This window comes from Nannospalax galili, unplaced genomic scaffold, assembly GCF_000622305.1.
Source record: "Nannospalax galili isolate Female #2095 unplaced genomic scaffold, S.galili_v1.0 scaffold255, whole genome shotgun sequence".
Lineage (NCBI taxonomy): Eukaryota > Metazoa > Chordata > Mammalia > Rodentia > Spalacidae > Nannospalax > Nannospalax galili.
In genome coordinates this window covers 4,102,443-4,113,906 of record NW_008338999.1, presented here as the reverse complement: position 1 = coordinate 4,113,906, position 11,464 = coordinate 4,102,443, and the positions used below count along the sequence as shown (strand labels likewise).

At 35.4% G+C, this 11,464-nt stretch overlaps 1 protein-coding gene across 3 annotated transcripts in view; it reads left to right on the top strand.

Annotated features, from left to right (window-relative positions):
• The window catches only part of Dpyd (dihydropyrimidine dehydrogenase), a 978,758-nt gene that overhangs the window by 122,573 nt on the left and 844,721 nt on the right, over positions 1 to 11,464 (top strand). For all 3 annotated transcript variants that reach the window (XM_008833683.3, XM_029563832.1, XM_029563833.1), the window contains exon 3: positions 6,898 to 6,980. In XM_008833683.3, coding sequence (XP_008831905.1) covers positions 6,898 to 6,980 — 83 coding nt within the window. The remainder of the gene's footprint in view (positions 1 to 6,897; positions 6,981 to 11,464) is intronic.

The window sequence follows — 11,464 nt, the reverse complement described above, 5'->3', positions numbered from 1 at the left end:
TCAGGAACTTGGGTGTTGGACTGACCTGAGACCCTGGCAGTGGCTGTGCCATGCAGGGATGCAAAGGCAGATGGGGTGGGAAGAAGCCCCAAGATTTCCCAGGGAGTGGATTGAGTAGCTGGGTTGTACTGGATGCAAAGGATCAGGGAGAGGAAAGGTAAGCCTCAGAGCCCCAGAAAGAGGCTGTCAGCCCCAGCAAGAGGCTGGCAGGTGTTGCAGGACCAGGGAAGTAGAGGGAGGTGAGGGCGGGTCCAGGTCCAGAAGTTGTGCCCCTGGGGCCCAAGAAAGGCACTAAGTTGGTCTGGGTGAGAAGGGTCAGGAAGCAGGATTGGTTCCCCAGGTGTCTGGTGCCCCAAGACTAGGAATGGCGCAGGTCCCAAACTGGGAGTAGCGAACAGAACAGCAGGGGAGATGGAAGGGTGAACGTGGCTTGGGGAGTCAAGGCGCGGAGGGCTGTGCTATAGACTTACCCCAAGAAGCCTGAGGATAGGAGTCTATTATATAATTCTTAAATCAAGACAAACAAATCTCTTTGCTCATGCTTTCTTGAAACTTTTTGTTATCCTAATTTCATAGAGAAAGGTAAATGAATCTTAAGTACTCAAATCCATGAACTTTCAGAAAATGAATTAATCATTACCTAGAAGACTTGCTTCTATCGCCTGTTACCCTTGGACTTCAAATATTGTGGATTACCTTGTCTGCTTTTAAAATAAAGGCTTTACCCAGATATGATATAGATACTATAAAGTTCATCCCTTCAAAGTGTATGATTCCGTAGCGTTCAGTCTATTCACAAAGTGGTGTACTAATCACCACAAATTCCAGTACATTTCCATCTCATTTCCCAGAAATCAAATTCCCATTAGGAGTCACCCCCCATTCCCCCTCTCTCCAGCCCTTGGCAACTGCTAATCTGCTTTCTATCGATTTTCCTAGACTAGGTATTTTGTATAAATGGAATTATAAAATGATATCATTTATTTATGGCTTTTTCTCACTTAGCATAATGTTTTATGGCTCACCCACACTGGATAATGTATTGAGACTTACCTCTTTATAGACAAATAATAGTCTGTGCTATTGAGATACCACACTGTTTATCCATTCATCATTTGATTGACATTTTGTTTGTTGCCACTTTGTTTCAGTTATGGATGATGCTGCTATGAAAATCTGTGCAGACATTTTTATGTGGACACGTGTTTTCATTTTATTACGATCCTCATATAAAAGTGTAATTGCTGTTTCACATTATTCTGTTAATTATACTTTGATTACATTCATCTGGGTCAAATGATAACATTTCAAGTCAGTGCTAATTGTTTTCTAAAGAGGCAGCATCTTTTTAAATTCATATCACCAGTGTGTGACCATTCAAGTCAAAATATATCTTCACCAATACTACAGTTCTTCCTCTTGAATTTCATTATCTCATCAGGTGTGGTGTGTTATTCCATGGTGGTAGTGATTTATATTACTTTGAAACTAATAATGTGGACGTTTTGGATTTTTATTGGTCACTTTCTACTTTCTTTGGAAAGCTCTTCAAAGCCTTTGCCCAGTTAAGGCTGGGGAGGTTGTTTTCTGGATTTGCGTTTGAATTGTTACATATAAATCTTCAATCTAGTATGATTTAGTTCTTTTTTTCTCTTTGTCTGTGAACCTTAGCTTAATTCAAAGTCATAAAAATGTTTCACCTTGAAGTGTTTTGAAATTTTGGCTCTTATTTAGTTATGTGATGATTTTGAGTTGATGTTGGATGCTTTATGTCAGAAGTCTGACTTCATTCTTTCACGTCATTTCTGGAAAACCTGTTCTTTCTCCTATTGATTTGTCTTTGTTCCCTTATCAATATTAAATTGATAATGAGTTTAAGAGCTTATTTCCAGAGTCTCACTCTACTCTTTGGTACATATTTGTGTTTTTATGTCAGTACTCTCTCTCTCTCTCTCTCTCTCTCTCTCTCTCTCTATATATATATATATGTATATATATATTAGTATATACTAATATGTTTTGAAATTCAGAAGATTAGTTCCTGTAGCTTTATTCTGTTTTCCAAGAAGGTTTTGACTATTATAATCCCTTGCATTTTCTTGTGAACTTTGAGGCCATTTTCCCAAAATCTGATAAAAGACATCCGGAATTTTGATAGGAATTACATGGAATCATTACTTCAATCCATGAAGCAACATGTGGAATCTTGCCGTCCATGGACATGGTATATTTTCCATTTAAAAACATTGCAATTTTTGTGCTTCTTCATGGCTTTCACACCCTTTGGTTAAACGTCGTTATGAGTATGTTATTCTCTTCGATATTCTTCGAAACGAAACTGTCCTCCTTATCGAGAATTGTTCACTGTGGCCCTGTCCATTTGTGACCTTGATACACACGGAGGACCGAAGTGCTTCCATTTCTGTGCTGCTGGTTCGGCTCCACACTGCTTTGCTTTCATGGTACTTCATGCTTGGTCTTCATTCATTTCTGTGTAGCTTGCTAGCGCAAGGAAATATTGTGGTACATACACCACATGCTATTGTGTGACCTTTGTGTTTTCACTTTGAGTTACTTTGAATACTATTATCATTAGTGCTCTTCCACAAGACTTCCGATGAATATATTGTACTTATTTTCACGTGTGGAACTGCAGAGCCAAGCTATAGCCACATCATTTTGTAAAGTGGCTGTAACAGTTTATGGATCTATCACGAGTGTTTCAAAAAAAATTTTTTTGTACTAGAACATGAGGAGTATATGTTCAACATTTCTTTTTGGCACATTTCTAAATAGGTAATGGTCCTTAGTTATGGCTTAAATTTTTATTTTACCAGTGAATAATGGTGTAAAATGTGATTTTTGTATGGTTATTTGAATGTCTTTTATAAGACTATTAAGGAGAAAATTTTTTTATGTTTGAAGAATTATTATTATTTTTTATCATTACTTTAGAAAATTTTTAATAACTACATGATTAGAAGAGCATTTCACTACAGCTTTAACATATTCATTAACACACTCCAGAGCAAGAGTACATCTCTTTCACAAGTGGCTGCAAGTTTCTAGGTTCACAGTTGAATTAATACAGTTATACAATATTGAACTCAGTATAAACACTGTAAGACATAAAATTCAATGAGTTTTTAACCTTCAAAAAGATCTCCATTTCATTTTAGAATATATTGTTCCTTGCAGAAGGACTCATTGTTTTTGCCACTAACACTCAGATTTTGGTACATGCATCTCAAATCCTATAAGACATAAAATTAAATGAGGTTTTAAACTTTGAAAAAGACCTCCGTTTCATTATTAAAATATACAGTTTCATACAGAGAAATTCATTTTTAATCCAATCACTTGGATCCTTGGCACCTGTGTATGTCTATAAAGTCATTGGTTAGATTTTTAATGGTAATGTTTATCACCTCTACTAATTAACATGACGCAAATGTCCATTCTTCCTCCTCAAATATAATACATTTTTTAAAATTTGTTGATTTATTTTTTGTGTGTATATCATACAGGACATCCCAAACCATCTTATTCAACTATACACCCGCTTCCCAGATGGCACCTCCCATAGCCTCCCTCCCCCTACTAGAGCCCTTATACTCTGATATCTGTGCTACTGTCTGCTGTGTTATCGGTACCCCCAGCCATTCCCCACTACTCGCCCTTTTGGTGAATCTAGTCAGCCTATCTAGAGGTCTTTGTTTTAGGAGGGTCAGCTGTTCCTCTTCTAGCAGCAATCAGTTGTCAATACTCCTTTAGATAAGATTGGGGTCTGCTGTCCATTTTCCCAGTTCTGTGCTGGGTTACTATCTGGGAGTCCCTTGGGCCATCCCGGCCAACAACTCAAAAGAAGGTATCTCCTTTCTGGCCTTGTTGCTTGTTATGTAGCCTTTTGCTATACATATGGACTCTTATGAAATTATATTGGCCCCTTTAATCTTTGGTTATACTTTCCTTTTTGGTGTTTAAGTCCGTACAGTTGGCCCAGATAAACCAATTTATTTTTACTCTTAAGGTCATTTGAGGATCTGTTCCTCAGGGGTCACATGGGCTTGGGAGGAGCCCCTGACTACTTTCTTTTACCAGTTCCACCTATGTGAAGATAAGTCAAAGGTCCTGCTTGACCGTAGTTGGCTTTGCTTGGAAGCATGGAGGAAATGATTCCTCTCTGTCGACCCTCCGCTTTGTAGACTGGACACTGGTTCAAGTCCATCTGGTGGGGTCTCCTCGGCCTCCTTGATCAAGAGGACAGGTGACCCACCACCATTACAGGACATTATGAGAGATGCTCAAAGTCCCCTGGAACTAGTCGACCTAGGAAGGCAAGGAGCAAAAAGTGTCCTTTATGTCCCTCTGACCAAATTATTATAGGCCTCAAAGTATGTCTGTTAAACATCCAAGAAGGTTAGTTCCATCAGTCTGGTACTTTTAATTACTGTGTACATGGATAAATCTTGGGCAAAGACCAACTGTTCTCAGATAAACCTAGTAGATGTGAAAAACATTACCACTGAAATCTACCTGATGACTTTATGTCCATGCGCAGATGCCAAGGAGCTCAGAAAGTAACCGACTGTGACTAGTAATAATCATATATAGAGAGATTAGAAACGCATGTGCGAACATCTTAATGTCAATTGCATTAAAAATGAATTTTTCTGTATGAATCTATGTATTTTAATAATGAAATGGAAATCTTCTTTAAAGGTTAAAACCTCATTTAATTTTATGTCTTATACTGAGTACAATATTGTATAACTGTAATAATTCAACTGTAAACCTAAAAATTTACAGCCAGTTTTTACAGAGATGCATCTTAGCTCTGGAAATTGTCACTGAATATGTCAGTGCTGTTGTAATGAAATGCTTCTTCTAAATATGTGGTTTTTAAATAATTTTTTAAAAAGACTGTTATTTTTGCCTTTTTCTATTGGGGTGTCTTTTTCATTTATTTGTAAGAACAATTTATTTATTTTACTATGGCTGTAAGTAATAATTAAGATATGTGGTACTGGAGTTGGAAAGATGGTTCAGTGATTAGGAATATTGGCTACATTTTCGAAGGACCCAGGTTCAGTTTGCAGCACTCACAAATCAACTAACAACCGTCCTTAACCCCAGTTTAAGGGGATCTGATACCCTCTTCTGGACTCTCTGGATATTGCATGGCACAGATGCCCTTACATGCATTCAGACAAAACATTCATACACATGAAGCAAAAATGAATAAATAAAAATTGGTACTGTCAAAGGAATGAAAAATTTAGTGATTTAGCAGATTAGAATTTAGAAATAGATTTAGTAGGTATTGTAGCTTAATTCATGAAAAATGATTCTAAATACAGATGGCATTTAAAATAAATAACAATTTAATACTTAATTGATATGATGTAATTTCCAGTCTTACACTTTATGTAAATGTCATCCCACATACACTGTACATCTAAATGTGATATATACCATAATAAAGCTTCCTAAAAAATATCAAAAGATACATTCCTGACTTTGAAGGATATTTCAGATTTCTTCAACAAGCCATAAAAAGGACTAACTGCACATTAGAAAACATTATAAATTGAGTCTCATTAAATATAAAGTTTTCTTCATGAAAAACTAAAAATGTGAAAAGTCCCAACACAGTATAAAAGAGTATTTATAATGCATATATCCAGCAAAATGTTTTATATCAAATTCATGGTTTCTAGAATTCATATTATTTTATATCAACTTTTGGGTTTTTCAAGATTTTCATTATAATAGCACTTGATTATGTGTTGAATTAAACTTTTATTAATTTGAGCAAAACGAAACAGAAAGAATTAAAAAAATAGTGGATTGGATACCAGTGAGCTATAAGTTTATTAATTTTAGTACAATGGAAATCATTAATCGCAGTTATATAATCTACAATCCAGTGCATTTACTTGTAACTTGGAAATAGAAACAATACATTAACAACTATACTTTCTATTTAGCTTTTCTGTTTCTAAAATTTAAAAAGCTAATTTATTGCCTGAATGCTAGCACAATATACAAAACACAAATGTGTGAAAAGATTCTAATATTTACATAGTCTACAATGTTATTTTATCTTATTTTCTTAAAACTTACTGCTATATAAAATTGTTAATTTTAAATATAGTTATTTTAATAATTGCAGTAAGAAAAGTAAGTGTCCTTAAAGAAAATTCAGTCCATGAACACTAGTATATTTCCTACATAATAGAAACATTTGTAACATTTAATTTGCCAATGGTATGTATACTTGATTTAATATTCTTCTAAGAACGTGATGAAATAACAACTAGACTTATTTACTTTTAAATAAAGATATACATGTGTTTACCTACAATTTGAAATATCAGATTTAAATGGTTTTGTAAATATCTGAATATAAAAATTATAAAAATCTCTGGTGCTTTTATCATTATGCTTGTCCTCTGTCCATTTTACTACATGCTGCCTTATTTTGAACTAGATAATTATCCTCTACGCCTACCAATATCATTTGGACTTTACTGAATTTCTCTCTTAAATTTAAATTGGCTTTGATATATGTGAAAGTACTTTAGACAACTAATTATTACTCTACACAAACCATAGAGGTTTTTCTGGTAGTTGTGTGTGGCATTCTTTTGTTTCTCTTTTTATCTTTTTAAAAAAAAAGATTAAAGAAATTCTGCGACAGTGGCATCATAAGACTTGTGAGTTTGTTGCTCTTGAATTCAACTGTCAATTTTAATGAATCCTACCCAATTAAAGCAGTATGCCTATTTTTCATGGGCCCATGATCAATATAATCGATTTTATTTTTACATCACCTCATAGATGTAATTTTTCTCAGGATGTGAGGGATTAATGCGATGTTTTAATGTGTTTCAGAATTGTGAGAAGCTAGAGAATAATTTTGATGACATCAAGCACACGACTCTTGGTGAACGAGGAGCTCTCCGAGAAGCAATGAGGTAAGTCTGGGTCACCATAGCAACAGTCACAGATGTGGTAAAGAAAAAGTCATTCTTCATTATTGGGGGAACAAATGAGTTCATTGCCACCATTCAGCTCTGTTCTCTAAGGTATTAATTTGTCAGTGGAGAGACTTCCCTTGAGGCTGTACTTTGGTTTTGAGGCTGCATAAATGTTAAGCCTCAGTGCACAGTAAAAAATGTAAATGTTTAATTTGTTACTTAAAATGCTTACGGGTGTCTTGTTTTATATTTATACTAAACTGTGATTGAATGAAAATATTGTTCATCTAAATTCTCCCTGTGTATAAAAAAACTAAACAGTGTGTGTAACACTGGCTTAACTGAGTGGTATTTCCTCCTAATTAATATTTAATTTTAAAAGAGGTACTTAAAATTTCATCTTCTGTTAGATTTTATAGGATTGTATGATGGTATTTTTAAAGTGATTCACATTTTCTCACTATTACAAAGCACACAATCAACTTCCTCTTGATACAGAACTCTATAATAAGCCTGTCTGTTATTCTTTTTCACTTAATATCGCTATTTAAATCTTTTTTTTTCCTGAAATCACCCCAGATTTGATGCCTTTCTAATTACTTTTAGTAAAGGATTCTTTAAATCTGTTTGATCAGAATAATTTTTTTACTGGAAATTAAAAATGTTGTGTAATTGACTCCGTCTTTAGAACAGGAAAATCACAAATAACATTAGTCCTGAAGTTTTGATCGTGAACCTTGGAGTGGTACAATTTCTAGTCTTTATGCAAAGAAGTAGCATATTTACCTTTGTTTGGCTTAGGAAACTAACATTAAATTCTAAAAATGTTTTTTTTTTTTCACCTTAGTGATCATTTTTTATGGGCTCAAGCTACAAAAATCTTAAAATAAAAAGGGAAACCTAAGAGATTTCCTGGTGGTTTAGATCCAATCTTGTTGTTGCTTGAACACAGCTACCATAAACTCTAGTTTAGAAGCCTCTCTCATTTAGCAGTCTCCCTTTTACCATGCAAGCAGCGGGAGAAAGTAATTAAATTTAATAGAAGCTGCCCTCATTTTGAAGCCACTTCTATTTAAAACCACAGGGGGAGGTAATTAAATTTAATGGAAACAGTAGCTTCTACACAAAGATACATGGTACTTCTGTATGGATGATTATGATGTCACAAAAAGAGGAATAATATATTACTAGTACGGAAGAGAATTGCCAGCTGGAGCAAGGGGGCCCATTTTATTGTTAATGTCTTTACTAATAAAAAAGATGGAAAAATAAAACTGAGTATGCAGTGGAGTATTTGCATGTGTATAAAATGTAATCAGATGTTATCAGAAAGTTTCAGTTACTGAAAATAGTTGTAAATTAAAAATGAGGTGTAAAATGCACTGTGGAGAGAATTAATGAACTCCTGTTTTTTAATTTCTCCTTTATTCGCTATTGAAGACCACACAGATATAAATTGAACATGCCATGCCATTTATGTAGTGCTTATATTATTAATTTTGAGTACATTAAATTCACATTCTAGTATTTATTTAGAAAACAATTATTTTGGCTATTTATTACTATTCATCTTGAAATAAATGCAGAGACAAACAGGAAGACAAAGCAGACACCAGTTCTCATGGTTTTAAATAAAAGAACTGAAGACCAAACACATAGAATTGAAAAGGGGCTGTGTGAATGGACATGCGTGTAAATGAGGGAATGCAATGAACATAAGGATGTGAGAGCAGTGTGGAAAATTTGTCCTCAAGAAAAAAACAACAAACTGAACTGCAGGAGAAGTGTATATGAGAGGTTATCAAATTCTGCCCAATTTTGTAATGAATATCACTTTAGAATTCTTGCTTTTAGAGAAAAGTAGGAATGAGTGGATAGGAAAAACACCAGTGTTAATTACCCAGTTGAGTGACCTGGTAACCACCCAGAGCAATGAGGGAAGGGCAGCAGTCCAGACAATTTAGTTCAGGATTTAATCACACGGTAGTGAAACATACTTGTTTACTTAGGCTACATATTGTATATTTGTACACACTAGCACACACGTGTGCACATATTAATGTCTGGACTCACTAAACACAATGTAATAATTTATTAAGCAAAAGTATTGAATGCTTTAGTGTTCTGTCGACAGGCAACTTCTGTTTTCAGTGCCTGAAGAGCTCACCCTTTCATAAGGAAGAATCTGAAAACAAGAAATCACAATGTGATTCATACAACAGGAAAAACACAAGAAAAATGGATCCCCCTCTTCATCTGTGATTAATCTTTCTCATATGAAGTGTAACTGGACCAAAGCCAAGCATGGAGTAAAGAGGTTGACTGAGTCTAAAAGATGAACAGTGCTGCAAGTCAATCTCACAGTACAGACTGAAGGGAGACTGGAAATACAAGGTCTGCCTCAAAAACAGTAAGAAGGTGGTGGAGAGCAAATTTCCTCAAAGCTTTATGAATGCAGTTTACTTTTTAATCGATAAAAGCACACAGATAGAAATTTTCTACCAATAATAGGTCTCCCATATCATGAACTCATGAGCAAAAATGGAGCAGTTCAAGGTTCATAGAGGTACTGGGAGCAGCTCAGGACCTCAGAGTAGGTAGGGGCAGCAGGAGACAGGTGGGACTAGTTTACCAAAAGCTTCAGTTAGCAAAGGGGCTGGTTTCAGGAGGCTCACTAACAATATGATTATTAACATATGGTGATCAGTTTTATAGTCGAGAGTTTTGTGATAAATCATTTAAATCATTTCAAAGAATCATTGTAGATTATAAGGATGATAGTGACAGTATCAAATGTAAAGCTATATAGATAATTGTTTTGCACTGTAGAGTTATTATAGTACAGGGAGAAAATACCATGTAGAGATAGAGACCATCCTTAATCTACTTACTTGTAACTGTAGCTCTGACACATTCCAAGCTTGCATGTACAGTCTTTGTCCTCATGAGGACGTTTGAGTCATCCCCTGGTCCCAAGCACTTCAGCACAGCTTCTTCCTTGATTTACTGGTGTGGCATAGCTTGGCTTTGGAGTGATCCTCTTCTGTCACCACTTAATTTCTTCATCAGCAAGAGCTGGGACCTTTCTCCAGTTGGGCACCTACAGTTTTACTAAACATTTCCTTTTATTTGTGATCTTAGAAAAGAGGATTCTACCCCTGTTCAGTCCTCTGAGACCTCATCTCGTCTCTCTTCCTGGACAGTCTTTGCTATGCCGTCTTAAACCCACTCCTTTCTCAATGTAAAAGTTCATGAATTATATTCAAACTTTTTCAGGATCCCAGATGTTAGGTGCTCTTATTCTGAAGCCCTACCATGTAAAAAGAACAAGGGCTATAACGCTCTCTGGAATGTGCTGGCTAAATAATGCCTTGAATAAGTGTAGTTACTGGGAGAGGGAAAGAGAAAAAAGACTAACGAAGACAATTTTGTTTTATTCATCAACCTGAGACAATGAAGATCAACCAACATATGAAATGTTCGGTAGGAAGAGGGAAATATAGTCCCCAAAATCAAAACAGAAGATAAAGGTTGTGGGCCCATTTGGACTTTGTTTGAATTTTGCTATCTGCAGCCATGGGAAACCATGGAATTTCCAGAAGTAGTTCATCAAGTAAGAGAGTCAGAGATAGAGATAGAGATGGAGATGGAGATGGAGATAGAGACAGATAAAGAGAAAAAGCAATATGATGCTTTAAAAAAATATTGAACTTAAAATAATATATGTTAGGACAAAAACAGTTCAGGATTTTAAATTTTGGTTAACCACCTTCAACAGAGTAAGACTGGACTGTTATGTTACATGGGTCATTTGAGAGAAAAGCCCTTAGTGGGGAGAGGAATTCCTACCCACTGTTCTGTTCCATAGTCCACAGAGACATCCAGTGCACCACCACCCAGACTTCGTTGTGAGGTACAGTTGTGTATCTGCCTCTCACTGATAGCAACCAGGCATGTGTCCACTGAGAACCCAGAATGTGACAAGTTTATTGCAAAAATGGAATGTTTTTATTGTAGTTTAAAATAACTTTACTTAAAAAGTAGGTCATAGAATGACTGACTGTGGCTTGGATGTTAATACCCTAGAGGGCTGAGTTCATGTTGCTAAAGAGGTATGTGGTATCCTCAAAGTGATGGAGCTGCGGTTGATGAAAAGGCCACAGTGAGTCAAAACCATAGTCATGCATATCACATGCATGAACATGCTCTTTTTTAGAAAGATGACAGAAAATGCAGTCACAACATAGCAATGAGTGTCAAGTGTGGGTTGATGAGGAATTGACAAAGTGAGTATGATTCTCTATCATGATTCATATCTAAGTATCCTAATACAATCAAGAACAAAATCACCCTAAGAAGTAAAAAAAGAGGGGCTAGGGATGTAGGTCAGTGTTAGTGTGCTTACCTAGTACATGTGAGACATTTTGTTCACTTTTCAAAACTAAAATATGATAAGCTCACAATATGATTTAAAATTTCCA